The sequence below is a fragment of the Ceraceosorus guamensis genome, assembly GCF_003144195.1.
Source record: "Ceraceosorus guamensis strain MCA 4658 unplaced genomic scaffold IE81scaffold_18, whole genome shotgun sequence".
Classification (NCBI taxonomy): Eukaryota; Fungi; Basidiomycota; class Exobasidiomycetes; order Ceraceosorales; family Ceraceosoraceae; genus Ceraceosorus; species Ceraceosorus guamensis.
The window spans coordinates 299322-318258 of record NW_020290013.1 but is presented as its reverse complement, the minus strand read 5'-3'; the positions used below and the strand labels follow the sequence as shown (position 1 = coordinate 318258).

The following is an 18937-nucleotide window of genomic DNA, read 5'->3' as shown; positions in this document are numbered from 1 at the left end:
TGGGTCATGTGCGATACATCAGTCCTTCAAAATCACATTGCGCTCTATTTGACGCATCAGCAGTATCATCACTCTATATGACGCATTGTCCGACGCATCATCTGTATCAATCGACCATCTCAAAAGATTCTAGATGCCACACATTGGTACTCATTGCGCAGTACTTCGCGATCACGATGCGACTTAAAGGGCGGATCATCTGACTCGAGCAATTCATCCACCATCACCGATGCTGACGATGACAGCATATATCGATGATTTCAAGGGATGGCAGTCACAATCGGGCTCATTGCACCGTCTTTCGCAAGCACCGTTCTTCGCAGGCACGGAATGGCATTCACGGTCGGGCTTATCGCACAGTGCTTTGGAATCGGGATGTGGTCTGATGGCAAATTACCTTTACTCGTCCGTGCGACGCTTTCCTGTCAGTTTGCGCCACACCGCACCATCCAGCATCGGCGACTTTGAGGCCTGACGCTTATGACCTGCGTTGTCCCCCGTGACCTCTTCGCGCTTCTTTCCACCAAACAACCCTGACTTCTTGCGGTTAGTAAAGAAATCTTTTGCCCCTCCGCCTGCTCTGATCGAGTCGAACTCGGCTGCCAGGGCGCTCGCTGACTTTCTGCGCTGAATCTCTTGCAGTGAAGGCCTCTGGAAGGCGCAGACGCAGAGTCCTGTTGCCTAGATGGTCCAGCAACATCAGACAGGCCAAGTCCTAGGGTGGCAGGTGTTTTGTTGTGCGACGCAGACTTGTCCTTGTCCAACCACTCCTTGTAAGACTTGATCCATCTTGCCTGAGAGTGCGCACTTCAGTGGTGAGTGTACACGTCCTTCCCCTCGACTGACTGACCGACCAATACTCACAGATGTGATTTGCGTCCACAGATTGAACCTGTCTGTATCGGACTCCCAGTCAGAGGTCTCAGGGATGAAGGAGAAACCATCCATAGCTGCACGGGCTTCGATACCCTCGAGCTGATGGTCAAAGACTTGGTCAGCGTGTATGGTAGGACAGTGTGTCATTCACATACGCGATGCTCACTCACCATTCTCCCAAGCTGCATACCTTCAAGCATCTTGTAGGTCCGATCCATCTGGAGACCATCGCGGCGAGTGATCTCTTGCAGTCGCTCTACATCACCTGCAATCGAGACCCGGTACTCCAAGGGGAGCTGCTCAACCTTCAGAAGAAGAGCCCGAAAGACCTCGGTCATCTCAGTCTTGGCTTGTTGATGCTCCTGAGCCCTGCGCGATATAATGACGGATTTCGACATGACGTTTGCGTATTGCGAAGCGAAACACGAGGCGAGGTGCTGGCTTGCTGACTGGAATCGTGAATGATCGAGTGTGCTGGAACTCGAAAGAGTGAGGTTTTGTAGGTTCAGCGGCTGGTGCGATGTTGTGGCTTGAAGTCAAGAGTCAAAAGTCACGATGCTCACATCACCGACGTGACGCTCTTGATTCCTAGCATAGCACCTGCTCAGTATTCACGATTCAGATTCGTGATTGCCAAAGCAGTCTTGGGTTACAAGTCGTCAGTCAGCGTGGCATGTGAAGTGCCTGCACAACGGGCAAGCGCCAGCAGGCCGCGCACGCGCCACGCTCCCTCCGACGTGCCCCAAAGCTTGGCGGATATGTTAGTCAATCAATACGCGGCATTCGCGATTCATTCGAAATTGTGATTGATTTGATTGTGGTTGTCATCAGCCGCCATTTGAATCTAAGTGCAATTCAGGATCTACGTGCAGCGGAGCAGTCTTCTCGAGCGGCGTCCTAATAGTCTTCTCGAGCGGCGTCTTATGGCTGAAATTCAATTCACGTGGTTCTCAGATCGCGATTCAAGATTGTTGATTCACAAGGTCGAGGCTTAGAATTTGCGCCGCGCATCAATTCTCAAGACATGACCCTTGTCTGTCGGATATCTGAATCAAATTGACAAACCACGAATCGCTCAAAGCTGGCTTGCTTAATCGAGAGCGTGGCTGACCCGGACTTTGACTGGTGGGTGCGAACAAGAAGATGAGAAGACCTCGGTCCACAAGCGGGAGAGCGCACTATGATGACGTGCTTGAAATCGAGCCCAAGCTCGCTATAAACCTCAAGCACGATACAACAGCGGTTTTCGGCAATCCTACATCGTGAGTCTACGAGTGTAGCCCGTTTGATCAGCTAGCTTGAGCTCTTGAGGGAATTCTGAAAGACGTAGACGTAAGTCTCGCTGCTGAGTTCCGAGTCACGAGTCAGAGTCGCTGGAAGCGAGTTGTGAGGCACGTGCCAACAGCTGCAGATCTGTAAGCTCGGCCTCTGCTGGCCCTGTGCCATTTGTTTCAGATGCATTAAAATTATTGATTCTTGATTCAACCAGTCGTTCGTTATTCGCGAATCAAAATTGTGAAATCAGAATCTTGAATCAAGAATCAAGAATCAGTCGTGAGTGAAAGAATCAAAATATCAAGACTGTGAACCCACGTCCGTGCACGTGGCTTCTGCATGGCAGCACTCGTCTTGACCCACGATTCGTCTTTGATTGCTGCTGAATGCTTGATGCGCGTGCTTCGAAAAGAAGTGCGCGCGGCTACAGCTTATCATACATGTATATACAACCCCACGACTCGCTCTTCACGCGCGTCTGCTTACTTGCACGCTCCCACTTTGACTTTCTCACCAGCATCTGAAGCATAGAGACGTCCGTCAGCACTGTTTCGCCACCAAGACTCCTTCCAGCAGCCGGAATTCCGCATGCTAGCCAGCTTCTTGCATCGCAAAAGCTGCTATCTGCGCACAAAATGTCGGCTCCAGACATCATTACTCAGCTACGGGCATATAAGCAGATACTGAACGAGAATCTTGCTTCAGAGGGCGGAGTTGGTGACCAGCGCTTCGTCGATGTTGACCTAATTGAGCTCTTGTGCAAAGGCCGTGAGCTCAATTGGTCCTTCCTTGCTGTCATCAAGATACGCGAGATTGTGAGTTTGTGCTCGAGCAGGCGTCCCCTCTCTATCCAGATTGCCTTCAGTACCCTTCACGTACCTGACCCCATCTTTGCCCTCCATACAAGCTTGATGACTGTAAAGACATTTGCAAGCAGATTCGAACAAATGCCGAGCGCCTTCATCCAGATGCTGAGCGCCTTGCTCCAGGCCACACAGCAGCAAGGCACCCTTGCGGGTGGGCAATGCAGCTGCAATCAAATACCTTGCTGTATGAGGTACGTGCTGGATCCCTGTCTATCTGTTGTCTCTGGCTGACATCCACGACGACTTCTCACAGCGCCTTGCACTCGAAAAACATCGCCTTACCCCTAAAGCACCTCTCCCATCCAAGGCACGACCTGTCGCATCGACGTCCAGTTTGGCGACGCACAAGCGCAAGAGGAGCGGCAGCCTCGACTCTTCCATCGCTCGCGCTCCAAGATCTGGGCTCCTTCGCCCTACTCAGGCTCGCTCCGAATCGTGAAGCGATGACTTCTCAATGTGAGCGGACCCCCGGATAGCAGTGACTTCCAGCTCGTCTGACACTTTGCAACTTGATCTGTCTTTCGAAGCAGGTCAAGCTTCTCGAGACAGTCGACCGAGGCTACGCATGTCGTCTGCCTACATGCTTCGTTCTGCAGCGTGTTACAAGCGTCTCTAATCATCCAATAGTATCAGCGCAATGCATGGATCGACAATCTGCCGATGTGGTGAAGAGGCTCCTAGCGTCTTCCCAATCTGCGGCTCTGGCCCGCGCTCATCTTGACTGTCTCAACGGGAAAGGAAGGGAAAGGCAGCGTTCAGGCCACAGTCCCAGCAGCTGATCGGTCACCTCACGGCGCACCTTAGACGTTCGGCTGTGCGGTTCGACTTGACTCTTGATTCGAGAGTCTTCTGCCTCACGGAGGAAAGTCGCAGTCAGCTCGTGGTCGGCCTAGCGCGACAAGGCATGAATCATGAGTCACTGTTGATACGAAGTGAGCTCGTAGCTCTGAGTCTTGACTTGAAACAGATCGACGAGTGCTTCATCTGCCTTCTCGCCTGCTGCTGAGGACGCTTGCAGCAGAAGTCTTGCGTGGCATCACGTAGCTTCGCAACTCAATGCAGTAACGGACCACACGATTTCATTCCATTGGTATGATTATTTGATATAGACGTCAATGGGCTTCCATTCGATGTTTGATCAGAGTCAACCCCCCTCGCTTGCAGCTGGCGAACCTTGTCTAGCCTGATTCTGATCCTAGGCTCCAACAGGGTACTTAGTACGTAGCTCTTCCCTTTCAGTCTGATGAAGAGCGGTGAAGAAGCGATCGAGAAGATTTGTGAACGACGAGCTCAGCGAGAACTTGTCCCCGGTGCTCGAATGGGAAAGAGCTCGCCTGGTCGCCTCATGATGTGTGGCAAAGAACGACTCGAGAATCACTCACGATTCAGTCACAGTGACTCGCGATTCACGATCGCTCCTCAGTCAGCCCACTTTCCTTGAACGATGCTAGCGCTGCGCTCGCATCCATCGAGAAGCTCCTAAGCTCCTTCTGCAGATCTGATTTGTCCTGACAGCGAAGCGATGCCAAGCTGGCCTATCACTTCTGTTGACCTGTGACGCGGGAGCACCCTCACACTCGATCGTGACTCGTGCCGGTGAAGCTGGGTCATGACGAGTCGACCTGGCCAAGATTCTCGCGCGGCATGGCTCGTGCGAAGCGCTGAGTGCTTGAGCTGCAAGTCATGTAAGTCACACAGGCAGAATGGCTGTTGTGAGTCGAAGTGCCTTGGCCGATGTTGTTGCTCGGAGCTGTGCGCGTGTTCTCGCCCGCTCGTTGGAACGCAGGCTACGAGCTTCTTGCTGCCGTCCCGTCAGCTCGCTTTGATACAGGGTTTGATACCTCGTGTGCTTTCATGCCTCGTAGCGGAGAGAACAAATCAGAGGGCATTGGATAGACAAAGTGATGATTGAAGTAGCACCGCCGCATATGCACATTCGATTGCAGATTCCCATGATCCTCCCGGCCTACTCGACGCCAACCGCCGCGGTCTCCTAGCTCCATTCCACAGATGCACCCATCTCAACTTGATTGACTGTACTACGCTATCAAAAAGTAGTAATTCTCTACCCACTACCCATGACTGGTGCTTGAATCCCAAGGATTTGATGGAGCGCGAGTCCTGAAAGCTTCCTTGCGAGAGCATTTGCCGCCACGCCGCTCGACTTGGAGCCGTTCTCGTGCCGGCCTGAGGTTGGGTACTATCGCAGAATAGGTTTCGTCCGGACGACTGCTCAGAGCAGTGGTCTGCTGACTTCTCCTCCATGCTGTTTGCCAATCAAGCTTGGTTCGGGACCGCTTTTCATGGGGCCGGACCGGCAAATATGGATTTGTATCCAGCATACGCTATACTGCTCCGTGACAAGCGCTTGTACCTAGCGTTCACCTTCTGACGCCTCGTTTCTTGCCTCCACCACGCCCACCTCGTGCATTCTTCGCCTTTCTCTTCGCCTCGAGTTGTCGGGTCTTTTGGATCTGCGCAGCGCTTTTCAGACTGCTAGCCACCCTAGAATCCGCACGGGACAAGCCCCCTCTACCTCTACCGCCCCTTGCTCCTCTCGATCCTCTCGCTCCCCTGGCACTGCCTCGTGCCCTGGTCGGGAATCCACCTTCATCATCGTGTCCACCATCGCCCGCTTCCCTTCCCCTCTTGCGTTTGAGCTGTTTCTGATAGTCGTCCCTGAATCTGTCTGGTTCTCTGGCTTCCTTGGAGCTGTGATGTCTGAATGTTCTGCCTTCTCCTCCTCCTCTACCACCCCGTGCGCTACCACCTCTGCCTCGACCAGCAGCAGCCAGCGCAGCAGAGCTGGACTTCTTGTCCTCTCTTTCTCCGACCTTCTGCACGTTGACCTTGTTGCTCTTCTTCCACTCTTCGTACCTTCCACTCTGGAAAGACGCCGGCAATCGAGTGCCAGATTCCGTTCGAATGTACTTTTCGTTGTTCTCGCCCGTGCCGTCTCCCTTCGTGAAGCGCTTCTTCTTCACGTCCCATCGAGATGCATTTGGTGCTTGAGTCTGTGTGCCAAGACGCGCTTCGTCGCCTGCTAAAGAGTAAGAGGCTTTCGAGGCCTGAGCTGCGAACGAGTCTGTATGGCCCATCGAGTACCTGAGTGCCGGTTTGCACGCGGGGTTGGTCAGCTGTGACCCCATGAATGCGTTGCCACAATGACGTATCCTCACCCTCTCTCATTCGCAGCATCCGCATGCTCATACGCCATGAAGTACTCGGGATCACGATAGCTTCGCGACGCTGGTGCGGACTTCTTCTTCGGTGCGCTTTTCTTGCTAATGGACTTGTCCGCCACATCGAAGACATCCTGCGCTCCAATATACCGAGGATCAGCTCGGTAGCTCAGGTGCCAGCGCGTGCGCACGACACAACTCACCTCGATGTCGCTCTCTCCAGCCTGAGACATTTCATCTAGTGGCCCGACATCGCCGAACTCCGTTTCACCATTCTCTCCATCTGACTGCGCGGGTTCTTGGACTGCGTCTCTGGCAGCCGCTCGCGCTCGCTTCGCATCCAAAGTAGCTCTTCTATCTCTCATCAGGTCTGACAGTGGATTTGGACCCTTGGTGCCGACTTCGAAGACTGTGTTCTGCGGAGTGAAACTGTTGACTTTGGCGAGGAGCGCAGCGCGTTGCGCCGCTAGGTCATCCGATCCGTCGCTGCCACGGTGTTTGGACAGGCTATTTGTTCCTGCCCCGGAAAGACCATAGGCTGAAGGCCTGACGACCACGTCATGCACTCCAAGCTCTTCCTTCGCATTACCAGCCAAGCACCATTCATCGTCCCCCTTCAGCATAGCCTTGGCGCGCCGATGAGATTCCTGCGAAGCTTTGCTAGCGGAGCGGTCGTAAAGCTTCTGAGCTCTGCCGACCACCGTTTTGAGAGATGGCAAAGCTACCGAGGCACTTGAGCTGCTGTTGTGCAGACCTTGCATGATGTGTTCGGATTCTATATCTATAGCTGATCGGGGAAATGTTCCAAGCTGAAGATTGTTGTGCAGATCCAGCTCCGGTTTGCCGCTCAAATCCGAAGCTCGCATCAGAGGCCTTGCTAAGAATAGCTGCAAGTCGCAGAGGTATGGGAGATCTGTTCCACCTACCAGTGACCAGGCCCAACCCGACCTCCCGGCTCTGGCAGTCCTGCCGACTCGATGTATGAAAATCCTTGGCGAAGCAGGAAGATCGTAATTGACCACATGCGTCATGGACGGCAGATCGATACCTCGGGCAGCCACATCCGTAACGATGAGCAGCGATGCGTCTCCTGTTCGGAAGCGGATCATCTCTTGCGTGCGCGCGGCTTGGTCCAGAGAGCTATAGATGTGTGCGCAACTCCAGCCGGCGGTGCCGAGCAAGGCGAGAAGGTACTCGACGTGATGTTTGGTGGCGCAAAAGATGATGGTCTGATGGGGCTGCAGCTCGTCCGTGCCTATAAGCGGAGCAGCTCGTCGCTTTCCTTTGCCTTCCTTCGGCCACGACGATGCGCTACCTGATAAGCCTTGAGGCACGCCAATGACATCTCGGAGAAGCACAAGCAGTGCAGCCTCCTTCTCCGACGGCTTGACGCTGAAGAAGGCCATACGAAGATCTTGACTGATCTTGCTATCCGCATCGAGTCTGACCAGCTTAGGGTTCGCAGCCAGACCAGCTCTAGCAAACTCGACCAGCGTCTTGGGCAGAGTCGCGCTGAAGAGAGCAGTCTGCCGAGTAGGTGGCATGCGCTTAATGAGCTCCTCTAGTTGATCCGCAAAGCCCATCTCGAATAGGCGATCGGCCTCGTCGAAGACCACAAACTGCACCGAGCTGAAATTGAGCTTTGCCTCCACTGCCAGATGCAGCAGTCTGCCAGGTGTGGCAATGACCACATCCGGGTTGGAGGCCATGAGAGCGAACTGCTCTTCCATCCCTTCACCACCGACTATGAGTGCCCACCGAAGAGGTTCGGAATCTGGCACTTTCCAACCTCGAGCAATCTCCTTCCCGACCCTTAGGATTTGCAAAGCTAGCTCACGTGAGGGACATAGCACGAGGGAGCGGATGCCGACTGTCGTGCTGTGCTTGCCTCCCAGCCGATTCAAGAGAGGCAGCATGTATGCGAGCGTCTTTCCGCTTCCAGTGCGAGCCATGCCCACCAAGTCGCGTGCCGGCGTATCGAGTAAGGATGGGATAGCAAGGCGCTGAATGGGCGTAGGTGTGGTGTAGCCACGCAGCAGAATGGAGCGAAGCAGCTGAGGAGGAAGACCTGTCATGTGACGACGAGCGGGGCTAGGCGTCAGTCCCGCACCTCCGCGCCTCGCTGATGATGCAGCGCCACACCATTCTATCTGCCAGTCCAGCCCATGGCTTGAGATATCATGAACACTCTCATCCGCACACTCACCCATGCTCTGAAAGCTTCCTCCGCCCGTCAAGGTCCCGCTCGCAGTCTTGTTCTTTCCCTTGCCCTTGCTCTTGGCCACGTCTTTCGCCAGGTCCGTTCCCGCTTTCCTATTGTGCCTTTGAGTTGCTGCGACTATGAAAGCCTCATCATCTTCGTCGGCCTGTTCTGTGTTGCCGACGGCAGGAGCAGAGGTGCGCCTGTTCTTGCCGCTACCTCTACCAGACTCAGCGGATGAACGAGAGGTCGAAGGCCCGAGCAAGGCTGATGAGATGTCTGGCGTATCATCGGAGTCATAGCCAGATCTGTGAGCAGGCTGAGTAGAAGCGTGTAAAGAGCTGCTTTCTGACTTTGCAGATCTGTCAAAACCGAGGTGGTCGTCATCTAGGAAGCTGATGGCAGAAGGCATGGTGAGGGCAGTATGCACAACAGGCAGGTCGTAAGGTCAACGAGCTCGAGTGCAAGCCCTTGAGAGGGAGGACGAGGATAGCTTCGGCTGCAACAGCTGTAATGGTAGAGGCTGCTGAAAAGGGCGAGCTTAAAGAGCTTGCTCTTGATGAGCATGACATACGTATAAGCGAAAGAGGTGAATAATGAATCACGAATGGTGAATGGTGCGAAGCTGAGAAGTGTGTTATCCCGCCGCAGGTGCCTCATGCGGGCTATCTGAACGAAAAAAGTTCCCGCGTGCGGCACATCACGTGACGTAACCCAAGAGCGCCGGGTTGACGCTTATTCCGCTCCCGTGCGCGGCTTGCAACCGTCGCCGCAAGAGGTACCTACAGAAGGCGCGGGCATGAGCCTGGCGGGCCTGCACGCGGGCAGCATTTCTCTGAGTCGCGGTTGAAGCCTTCCACGACATGGTCACCAAGCTTGACGGGGTGCATCCTTGCATACTTCACTCAAGACTAGAGCCGCCTCAACGCTTCTCTGCCCTTTGTCGGCTACATCTCTGCTCAAGCACCGGCAGACTCTCCACTCGTCTCGATCTCTGTTCCTGACCTGAGCGCAGCTTCTTCGACTTCTCAATCCTCGTCATTTCGGATAAAGCTCGACCTCGCAACACAAGATCGCTGATATCGACTTTGCAAAGAGCATCGGTCGGGCCCTCGGATCTCGAGCTCTCTTGGAGGCCCTATAGGTGCTCACCTTCCCATAGCATGTCATCAGAAGATGCACTCGCAGCTCTCCAGCTCTCTCAGAAGTACCGATCGCAGGGTGACCTGGCAGGTGCGCTCAAGTGGGCCAAGAAGTCCAATGCTATCCGACCTACAAGCGAAGCGGAGGTGGTGATCAGGCGGTTAGAGAAGGAGATGGAAGCTGGTGGGCCATTTGCAAACGGGGAGCCTTCGACGTCCGCATCGACGTCCGCATTCGCATCCACGTCCAATGGCTCCAACCTGCGCAGTCGGACAACAGCTTCATCTAGATCCGCACCCAATCTCACTGCAGGGGCGAGAGAGAAGGAGAAGGAGAAAGTGAGAGAATTTACGCCTGAGCAAGCTGCTGTCGTCAAGAGAGTCAACGAGGCGGGCAGAAAGAATGACTTTTACGCGGTGCTGCTATTGAAGAGGGAGGAAAAGCCGGATGAGAATGCCATCAAGAAGGGCTATAGAAAGGCGAGTTGAGCAGATGGGCGCCGCGCTGCCTGGGAGGAGGTATCGTTTACGCTGCTTGGAGGTAGGGTGCGAGCGTTTGCACCCGAGCCTCATCCGGGCATTGCAGCAGCTTGTTGCATTCTCAGGTTCCAAGCTGACATGGACAATTCGGCTGCTCGCCCTCGCAGCTGGCTCTACAGCTTCATCCTGACAAGAATGGCGCGCCGGGAGCAGACGAGGCATTCAAAAGTGGGTCTCTCGACGATGTTTCCTGCATTGCAAGAGCTGAGCCTGTACTCCCGTCCACTCAAAGTTGTTTCGAAAGCATTCACGATCCTGTCCGATCCAGACAAGAAGGCAATGTACGATAGGCATGGTGGTGATCCGGAGCAGAGAGGTGGAGGCATGGGAGGAGGCGGAATGGGCGGGCACCCGTTCGCTAGAAGTACGAGAACGTACGATGGCGGGTTCGGCGGTGCTGAGATCGATCCGCAGGACCTCTTCAACATGTTCTTTGGTGGAGGCGCAGGCATGAATGGCATGGGTCCAGGTGAGTCCTGTGTTTAGAGTCGGTGAAGCGTGCGGGCAACGCAGTGGCTCGGCTCATCATCGTCGGTTCCTTCTCACCCACAGGTATGCACTTTTCATTCGGCGGACCGGGTATGGGAGGAACTCGAGTGTACAGATCGGGTGGAGGAGGAACGAATGCGCGAGCAGGTGCGAGGCGGGGTCAGCAGCAAGATCCGCAGGCATCGCCTCTCCTTCAACTCTTGCCGCTCCTGATCCTCGGTCTGTTCTCACTGCTCACTTACTTGCCGTCCATGTTCGAGACCGCGGATCCTAAGTTCGCATGGGCGCCGAGCGGCAACTTGAGAGAGCAAAGGTTTACACCTAGGCATGGAGTGTCCTACCACGTCGACAAGGTCTCTTGGGAGAAGCATCCGATTGTGCAGGCTTCGGTCAGCAACTCGCCAGGAGCCGGTGCCGGGCTGCGACGCTTCGAAGATCGAGTAGAGAATCAGTGGAAAAATATACTGTACTCGGACTGCGAGAGGAGGCGGGATCATCAGATGAGGAGGATACAGAACACGCGGGGCTTCTTGGGTATCGGAGTGAGTCTATAGGTGTGAAAGGCGAGGAAACGGGAACCAGGGACGCGCAGCGTCTCTGCGATGTGATTATGGCTGACATGACTGCGTTTCTGCGCTTTCCTCAGGCGGAACCTGAGCTGGAACGCAAAATCAGATCCGAAAAGTACGAGTCGTGCGATCGTTTACTGGACTTTGGCATCCAGATGTAGTTTGCCCGGGCTATCAATAGAATCAAGAATCAGAGTTGAGCAGAGAGGGTTCGTTGCAACACACTGGTACCAGGCAAAGTATTGGGAACCTGCATCGAGGATCCAGACCAACACATGCCGGCCCAGGGCGATGTTGCGCCTTATTGGTCTCGGGCACCCTTCCGACGTCATCGAGCATCCACGACAACCAGAATTTCCGCCTCATTCAGCCTCATTTCGTCCCGCTAGACCTACGGACGGCACATTCACCTGCTCCGAACGCAAGACACACCAGAACGCAAGACACACCATGACAGGCCAACGCACTTGTATGCGTACCCAAATACGCATGAGAACGAAGGCATGATTTGTGCAATTCATCTATTAGCCACCTGCTCGTTTCGAGCTCAGTGCATCATTCAGCCTTTGTCTCCTCTGCTCCAGCTCCACCCAGAACACTGCATCAGTGCTCGGTCCCGATGGTTTTACGGCTCGAGTGCCTCTCTCAAAAATCTCGGGTGGGTCGTCGAATCTGTTGCCGACCTCTTTGCCGACCGCCTTCGCAAACAAGTAGTGTTCTCGTGCTTCTCTTTGCGAGTCCTGAGCTTGACCTTCTTCATGCGAGAGCGCGGGCTGTTCATCCTCATTCCAGGTGAGGTAATGTAGAGAGTTCCACGCGCCTGGCACGCTGTCGAGATGCGCCTTGACCGCCTGGAACGAGTGTCCTATCTGTGCCAAAGAGTGAGCATCGTCTGATAGGCAGAGTCTGCCGCCAAGCGAGACCACGAGCTGGGCGGATTTGATGTCAACGTGTGAGCATAGGGCTGGATAGCATCAGGTCGACAGCCTGGCTTACCTTCAAAACCTCTAGGCCTGGGTAGGGCGTCGGCCATCCTTTGCGCACCGCTGCGCCCGACACCTCGAACAGTGCCCCATACGAGATCGCAAACGCCACATTGCGTCTCGTGCGCTCATCAACCAGCTGCTCGAGCTTGTATGAGTCTACTACATTTGGCCCAAGTTCGAGCGCGTCACCAGCATTTCGATGTTGCTCCTGAGCAAGGGGCAAGGTGTGATCCCAGAGCCTGCAAAGGTCGAAATGAGCGATGACTTCCGGTCTAACATGCTTTAACAGGTCGTACTGCTGATCGAGGTAGTGAGCGGCTAGTCTCAAGTGAGCGAGTCGCTTGGAAGAGCTGCTTGAAAGGTGAGAATCAGCCACGCCATCCCAGCCGAAGACCCGTAAAGCTCGTTCAAAGGTCGGCACGTCGAAGTCGATAGGGATGCTCCCGACGTGATGAACCCCGCCAACCAGGTAGTCGACGCGACCCTTGCCCACCGAGCCAGGCCTTTTCTCAGAGCTGCCGGCGAGCTGCTCGGTGCCATGATCAGCCTCAAGAACGGCGATGAGATCGTGTATGCCGCTCAGGTCCGTGTTCTTTTGTAAGCAACTCTGACCTTCTGCAGCTTGAATGTTTTCTGTCTCTGCTCCTACAAGCACGCTCCGACCCTTCTCTTGCTGTATCTTTCGCGCCTCCGAGAGATACTCTTCGAAGCGTTGTGCTAGCTTTTGTGGGTCCAGACCAGCTTCTGTCTCTTCTGGGTACAGCTGACTCTGCTTCCTACGAGGAATGTGCTCCGTCAGGTTGTAGCGCGTGAATCCCAAAAGTTTGGCCCGATCCAGCATCATTCGAGGCGTACATCCTGCTTCAGCGTGGGCACAGAATTGCCCCGAGTGAGAGTGATGAGAGTGCATGGCTATGGCCGGGCACAACAAGCCCTGTTTAATGCTGGAGACGAGCTGCGATGAATGTCAGATGTGAGTGCTGTTGTGTGTTCGCAACGCTCCGACCAAAGAGGTTTCTCCGGACAGCGCTCTCCACGGCTTCACGCGGCAGAATGTCTGCACCGGCTGTATGCTATACGACTAAGAGCTTTGATGAGAGACAGGCTGTGTCATTTCTTTGCTGAGGCAGGAGAGGCTCTTCCAATGGAGTGTGACCGACTCCCTGAGTGATCTGCATCGGTGTGTGAGGTCAAGGGTTCGCAGACAATCGTGAATCGTGAGCCGCTCGCAGGAAGGAATCTTTGAATTGCAGCGCAGCATGTTCACACTCGTGACCTGGCGCAACAAGTTCGAGAACATCCCTCCGATCTCCGCCTCCGACCGCTTGGTTAAAGCCGCGCTGTGGCTGGATGCGGTCTTGGCCGTGGCTGCGCGTTGAGAGTCCGGCAAACGCGCAGCGCAATAAGCTGCGAGAAATGCGTGCCTGATGGTTCTGCAGAGGCATGCATGCGGCAACACATGGGCAGCTGGTGTGGGGAGCAGACGTCTCAAGGGGCGCGCCGGGTTCAGGGCAACCCTGCCTATAAACAGATTTGGGCTCGTTATTAATGATCGATTCTGATTGCTTTGTATGACCAACCACTTCTCGTGTACACGCGCGCACATCAGCTGCGAGGTGACTTTCGAAGTGGTGAGGATGGCTTACGCTTGCCGTGCACTTTGATTGAAACTTCAACAATGCGAGTCTTGAATCAAATAAAACAAAACGCCTTTGACTCAGAGGACTAAGACAGACGAGTCGCATGCAGGTCACGGGCGCTGATGTGACTCGAGGTTCTTGATTCAAAATTCCTCGATCGGGTTTCACGGGACAGGGCCGGAAGACTCTTAGACTGGCGCAGCGCACTGCCACTCAAAAGAGTATTTAGCATGCGTGCGCTCGACGCATTTTCAAGAGCAAGGTGCGAATTGAATCTAGTTGCACTTTATTAAGCTGAACCCCGCTTTGGCTTCAAAGGTCGCGTCACTTTTGTAATGCTCGCGGTTTCACTTTGATCATTTTGAGATCGCCACTCCACGACTGCTATGTAGAATCATGAATCTCTGCGCGCCGGTATACTGGCCCTCGGTGACTCGAAGACGCGTGAATGCTGCGTGCTGGATGGATGGGGCCAGAATTTGATCCCTTGGATCGGCGCGCCTGCCTGTGCTGCAGTCACGAGTCGCGAGTCCCTGTGATTGGAGACTTCCTTCTTGAGATCTCGCCTTCTCACACGACCGCACTCACATCACCACGCTGCATTCTCTCACTCATCGTTACTGTCTCGCTCCAAGCAGACAGGCTCACACTCACCTAGCATCTGGGTTTGCGCATCACTGCACTCGTGCGACTTAGGACTCACACCTCTTACAGCGCGTCGTATAGACCTACTCTCGCTCTCCTTTAGCCATGGCACCTTCCACCTCGGACGCACCCCCTTGCCCTGACTGCGCCCCTTCCGAGGGACCAATCAGGCATGTCAACGGTAGCAATGGCGTCGACAGCACCCATCAGGCTATTCCCACTAACGTCGCAAGCGGCGGAGCCAACTCTGCGCCTGCGCCAACCTCGAACGTCCCGTCCAAGTTCTTGATGCCCTTCATGAACCGCGACTTGAACTCCAATGTTGCCAACTTCAAGATCATCGAAAGCACCTTGAGAGAAGGCGAGCAATTTGCCAATGCTTTCTTCGACACCGAGACCAAGATCAAGATCGCCAAGGCTCTTGACGCCTTCGGTGTGGACTGCATCGAGCTCACCAGCCCGGCCGCCTCCGAGCAGAGCCGCAAGGACTGCGAAGCCATCTGCAAGCTCGGTCTCAAGGCCAAGGTCATCACTCACATCCGATGCCACATGGATGATGCCCGCATCGCCGTCGAGACCGGTGTCGATGGTGTCGATGTGGTCATGGGAACGTCCAAGTTCTTGAGGGAGTACAGCCACGGAAAGGACATGACTTACATCACCAAGAAGGCGGTCGAGGTCATCGACTTTGTCAAGAGCAAGGGAATCGAGATCAGATTCTCCACCGAGGATAGTTTCAGGTCAGACATTGTCGATTTGCTTTCCATCTACCAGGCCGTCGACAAGGTTGGCGTGCACCGTGTTGGTATCGCCGACACGATCGGTATTGCCAACCCTCGTCAGGTCTACGAGCTCGTCAAGCTGCTCAGTGCGTATCATCTCCTGCTGCCTGAGCTTGTGTCTTGCGCCTACGAGCGCATATAGGCTAACTTCACACCTTTTTAACGCAGGGTCTGTCGTGTCCTGCGACATCGAAGTTCACTTGCACAACGACACTGGATGTGGTAAGTAAACGTGCAGCCATGACGACTTGCGATCTCGCTGCATCTGCTCACATGCCGCTCTTGCTTGTTCGCCGTAGCTATCGCCAACGCTTACTGCGCTTTGGAAGCCGGCGCAACTCACATCGACACTTCGGTGCTGGGAATCGGAGAGAGAAACGGTATCACGCCCTTGGGTGCGCTCATGGCCAGGATGTACACCGAGGATAGGGAGTATGTGATGGGCAAGTACAACCTCAAGATGCTGCGTCAAGTTGAGGAGCTGGTCGCCGATGCCGTCCAGATCCAAATCCCATTCAACAACTACGTCACTGGGTACTGCGCTTTCACCCACAAGGCCGGTATTCACGCCAAGGCTATCTTGGCCAACCCAAGCACTTACGAGGTGCTGAGGCCGGAGGACTTTGGTATGACCCGATACGTCAACATTGGCTCGAGACTGACGGGATGGAACGCTGTCAAGAGTAGAGCAGAGCAGCTGGGTCTGACCTTGAGCGACGACCAGATCAAGGACGTGACTCAGAAGATCAAGGCATTGGCGGATGTTCGCGAGTAAGTGTGGTGTGGCATCTTGCACAATCTGCGTGGCGCACTGCTGACAATGTAACACCTGACTCTTCGTAGAACACAATTGGAAGATGTCGACAATCTCCTCTCCAGCGCTCACCAAGCGGCAAATGGACAGAAGGTCGCTGCATAGATGGTCTGCTCTGGTACAAAAGGCTCGCTGGAGTCAAATCAACCCAGAGCTTTGCATCAATCGCTCGCTCTAATGACACTCTCGACTCCGTTCAAGAAAAAATGCCCGAACCACGCGTCTCCTTGCTAGTCTCGTCTTTGCCTCTGAATCGATGTCATTAATTCTGCCGACGTCGATCGGCCTTGGTCGAATGTGTCGAAGCTATGACTGCGTGGAGGTAATTCACCATGCTCGAAGCGGGCGTTACCTATCCAGGTTTGAGCACTATAGCCGTTCTTCGAGACTTGAGTGGAGATCAGAGCACGCCAAGGCAAATTGGTTGTAACGCAAGCAAGGTGGAGGAGCTCTTGGCCCTCTCGTGGCAGGACTCTCAACCAAGAGGCCAGCCTCGCATTAGCTGGTCGCTGCTGAAAGACAGCGCTCGCTACGCACAGCTTCAAGGCTGGATGAGGCTCACTGGCACTCATTCGCAGATCTCATTTCTGAGTCCATCTATCTGTCTGAAATCGCGATTCGAAACAAAAGCTTCCGAGGCACTTGGCTCTTCGTTGACGCATGGGGTCCGAATCGCCCCTGCGTCTCCATTCGTGCTGAGTACATATTCTCTGCTGGTTGATGAGCTTCACTGTTCAGTCGAGCAACCTTGAGCAGCCCGCTTTCGCAGAGAGGCAAGCAGAGTTCTTGGACTTAACACACTCGCCCGGGGCCAAGAGGTGCAGCATGGACCCTGCTCATGGAGCTGCGGGCAGGTGCAATGTCGCACCGCTGCCCGGAATGACCGGTCTCGGATAATCAGGGAGCATCAGCATCCAGGCGGCGGCGGCGTTTCATCCATCCACGCGGCCGCGCTCCGGCTGCCCGGCCGTGGCTGCATGCATGCAAGGAACCGCGCAGGACCGAAGAAGCTCCTTCAGCTGCGTGATGAGATTCGCAGCAGCTTATTGCTGAAGGTGTTGGTTGCGTGGCTCATCAACCCCGAATCGCGACTTGCCGGTGGGGCTCTCTTCCGACCACGCCTACAATAGCGACTCGACCTTTCGCTCATCACACCAGCGCTCACGACTGATCACACTCGACTTGCTGTACGACCGAGTCAGTAGCGCGCAGCACAACAGCTGGTCTGCCCTTCCATCTCAAGACTGACTCGTTCCAACCCTTGATCCTCCCAAAGCTAGCAGACCGTCGACTCCTAGGAGCACGCCAAGACAGCCGCATACACCCAGGAACACATTCCCGCCCCCCTCTTGCGAACAGATCCCAATCATGTCCGAGATCAGACAACGCTACCTCAAGTCACGCTCTCTGTCCATCATCGGCTGTCCATTCAGCGGTGGGCAGGGGCGTCGAGGCGTAGACACCGGGCCCAACAGTCTAATCGATGCAGGTCTCATCTCCCAGCTTCAAGAATTGTCCTGGGACGTCTCTTTTGAAGGGCACCAGCAGTTTGAGGACATCAACAGCATTCTCGAGAGCGGAGAGGACAAGGACATCGGGACTATGAAGAACCCTAGGAGCGTTAGCGAGGTCAACAAGCGCGTCAGTGAAGTGGTCGGCAAGCATGCCAAGGAGGGCAGACTGCCTCTCACCCTTGGCGGAGACCACAGTCTTGTGAGTAGATGCGATTGAATTCGGGAGCGCTAGCATGTATGCGAGCCCATGCGCTGCTAGTACGTGGTAAAGCTGAAAGCCTGTATGCTGCTCACGCTGGACCCCCCGCAGGCTCTTGGAACAGTGACCGGCTCGCTCTCGGCTCACCCAAATGCAGCCCTGATCTGGATAGATGCGCACGCAGATATCAACACACCCGACACAACGCCTTCTGGCAACCTTCACGGCTGCCCAGTCTCCTTCCTGCTCGGATTAAAGGGCACAGACGTGGAGCCCTTCAGTAGCTGGGTGCCCAAGAAGCCGGTGCTCAAAGCCGACAGTCTGGTATACATCGGACTCAGAGATATCGACAGCGGCGAGAGAAAGATCCTGAAGGAGAACGGGATCAAGTGTTTCAGCATGCACGAGGTAGACAGGTACGGTATTGGAAAGGTGAGTGAAGAGGGGTAGTGCGACGCTGCTGGAGCAAGGCGCTGTACTCGAGCTGCGTTGAATTGGGCTTCAGAGTGCACGGCTGCGAGGCATTACACGGCTCCTTTCTGACACCCTATACGCAACTTGTCCGAGCAGGTCGTTGAACTGGCGCTGGACCACGTCAACGGCGGATCGTCACGCGAGAGGCCGATCCACTTGAGTTTCGACGTGGACGCTTTGGATCCATCTGTTGCCCCCAGTACCGGTACCCCTGTGAGTTTTTTTTTCGCAAGCATGAAATCAGACTGTCATGCCTTGCTGAGCACTGACGCTCGCGTCCCTTTGCCGATCCCATGCAGGTCCGAGGAGGCTTGACATTCCGTGAAGGACATTACATTTGCGAAGCGCTCTACGAGACAGGCTCGCTTGTAGCGATGGACTGTGAGTCTTGTTCAGCACGCGCTTGTGCTCGTGCAATACCTGTCCTGAGGCTTTTTGCTGACTAGCTTTGCGCACGCCTTGGGACTTGCTCCCTTTCAGTGATGGAAGTTAACCCAACGCTCATGGCGGATCACGCAAAACAGACGATCGCAATCGGCTGCAGCCTTATCCGAAGCGCTCTTGGAGAGACACTATTGTAGCGCGCTGCGATTAGCTATCGGTAAAAGGGAGCCTGGCGTTGGCAAGAAGGCGGCCATAATCATGGCTGCGTGACGCATTGACCGAAATTCCTATAGATACTTGGCTAAGTTGCGAGCCGCTCAAGAGCATTCATGCATTTGCAATTCCTGCACGCGCGTGAGG

At 54.8% G+C, this 18937-nt stretch overlaps 7 protein-coding genes across 7 annotated transcripts; 3 read left to right on the top strand and 4 right to left on the bottom strand.

Annotated features, from left to right (window-relative positions):
* Positions 1-399: 399 nt before the first annotated feature.
* Positions 400-1274, bottom strand: IE81DRAFT_346449 (hypothetical protein; the record flags this gene model as incomplete). The annotated part of the gene is made up of 4 exons (XM_025516044.1): positions 400-533; positions 620-794; positions 865-975; positions 1047-1274. The coding sequence occupies 4 exons, from the start codon at positions 1272-1274 to the stop codon at positions 400-402; spliced, it is 648 nt and encodes a 215-aa protein (XP_025370813.1).
* Positions 1275-5163: 3889 nt separating this feature from the next.
* IE81DRAFT_73192 (DEAD-domain-containing protein) lies at positions 5164-9011 on the bottom strand. Its single transcript, XM_025517583.1, has 4 exons — positions 8406-9011; positions 6403-8267; positions 6197-6333; positions 5164-6122 (listed from the first exon to the last, which is right to left on the bottom strand). The coding sequence occupies exons 1-4, from the start codon at positions 8809-8811 to the stop codon at positions 5399-5401; spliced, it is 3132 nt and encodes a 1043-aa protein (XP_025370812.1). The 5' UTR covers positions 8812-9011; the 3' UTR covers positions 5164-5398.
* Positions 9012-9250: 239 nt separating this feature from the next.
* Positions 9251-11471, top strand: IE81DRAFT_73126 (chaperone J-domain-containing protein). Its single transcript, XM_025517581.1, has 5 exons — positions 9251-10021; positions 10189-10249; positions 10314-10550; positions 10634-11112; positions 11217-11471. The coding sequence occupies exons 1-5, from the start codon at positions 9563-9565 to the stop codon at positions 11298-11300; spliced, it is 1320 nt and encodes a 439-aa protein (XP_025370811.1). The 5' UTR covers positions 9251-9562; the 3' UTR covers positions 11301-11471.
* Positions 11472-11649: 178 nt separating this feature from the next.
* IE81DRAFT_365680 (histidinol phosphate phosphatase H) lies at positions 11650-13334 on the bottom strand. Its single transcript, XM_025516949.1, has 2 exons — positions 12136-13334; positions 11650-12068 (listed from the first exon to the last, which is right to left on the bottom strand). Exons 1-2 carry the CDS (start codon positions 13033-13035, stop codon positions 11664-11666), a joined length of 1305 nt encoding a protein of 434 aa, XP_025370810.1. The 5' UTR covers positions 13036-13334; the 3' UTR covers positions 11650-11663.
* On the bottom strand, positions 13176-13631 carry IE81DRAFT_73129 (hypothetical protein). Its single transcript, XM_025517582.1, has one exon. It carries the CDS (start codon positions 13568-13570, stop codon positions 13316-13318), a length of 255 nt encoding a protein of 84 aa, XP_025370809.1. The 5' UTR covers positions 13571-13631; the 3' UTR covers positions 13176-13315.
* Positions 13632-14298: 667 nt separating this feature from the next.
* Positions 14299-16353, top strand: IE81DRAFT_300404 (putative LYS20-homocitrate synthase). Its single transcript, XM_025512216.1, has 4 exons — positions 14299-15278; positions 15361-15414; positions 15492-15963; positions 16036-16353. The coding sequence occupies exons 1-4, from the start codon at positions 14516-14518 to the stop codon at positions 16109-16111; spliced, it is 1365 nt and encodes a 454-aa protein (XP_025370808.1). The 5' UTR covers positions 14299-14515; the 3' UTR covers positions 16112-16353.
* A 1021-nt stretch (positions 16354-17374) lies between these two features.
* Positions 17375-18774, top strand: IE81DRAFT_288400 (arginase; the record flags this gene model as incomplete). The annotated part of the gene is made up of 5 exons (XM_025511760.1): positions 17375-17719; positions 17831-18151; positions 18290-18406; positions 18493-18574; positions 18674-18774. 5 exons carry the CDS (start codon positions 17375-17377, stop codon positions 18772-18774), a joined length of 966 nt encoding a protein of 321 aa, XP_025370807.1.
* Between the last annotated feature and the right edge of the window lie 163 nt (positions 18775-18937).

Bases quoted from the DNA above. Each gene is read 5' to 3' on its own strand.
- IE81DRAFT_73192 (XM_025517583.1), bottom strand. From the start codon at position 8,811: ATGCCTTCTGCCATCAGCTTCCTAGATGACGACCACCTCGGTTTTGAC. The intron at 8,268-8,405 runs GTGAGTGTGCGG...GTCACATGACAG, and splicing joins AGGAAGCTTTCAGAGCATGG to GTCTTCCTCCTCAGCTGCTT. The intron at 6,123-6,196 runs GTGAGGATACGT...ACCGGCACTCAG, and splicing joins GATGCTGCGAATGAGAGAGG to GTACTCGATGGGCCATACAG.
- IE81DRAFT_73126 (XM_025517581.1), top strand. From the start codon at position 9,563: ATGTCATCAGAAGATGCACTCGCAGCTCTCCAGCTCTCTCAGAAGTAC. The intron at 10,250-10,313 runs GTGGGTCTCTCG...GTCCACTCAAAG, and splicing joins AGCAGACGAGGCATTCAAAA to TTGTTTCGAAAGCATTCACG. The intron at 10,551-10,633 runs GTGAGTCCTGTG...TCTCACCCACAG, and splicing joins CATGAATGGCATGGGTCCAG to GTATGCACTTTTCATTCGGC.
- IE81DRAFT_365680 (XM_025516949.1), bottom strand. From the start codon at position 13,035: ATGCACTCTCATCACTCTCACTCGGGGCAATTCTGTGCCCACGCTGAA. The intron at 12,069-12,135 runs GTAAGCCAGGCT...AAATCCGCCCAG, and splicing joins CAGGCCTAGAGGTTTTGAAG to CTCGTGGTCTCGCTTGGCGG.
- IE81DRAFT_73129 (XM_025517582.1), bottom strand. From the start codon at position 13,570: ATGCCTCTGCAGAACCATCAGGCACGCATTTCTCGCAGCTTATTGCGC.
- IE81DRAFT_300404 (XM_025512216.1), top strand. From the start codon at position 14,516: ATGGCACCTTCCACCTCGGACGCACCCCCTTGCCCTGACTGCGCCCCT. The intron at 15,415-15,491 runs GTAAGTAAACGT...TGTTCGCCGTAG, and splicing joins GCACAACGACACTGGATGTG to CTATCGCCAACGCTTACTGC. The intron at 15,964-16,035 runs GTAAGTGTGGTG...GACTCTTCGTAG, and splicing joins GCATTGGCGGATGTTCGCGA to AACACAATTGGAAGATGTCG.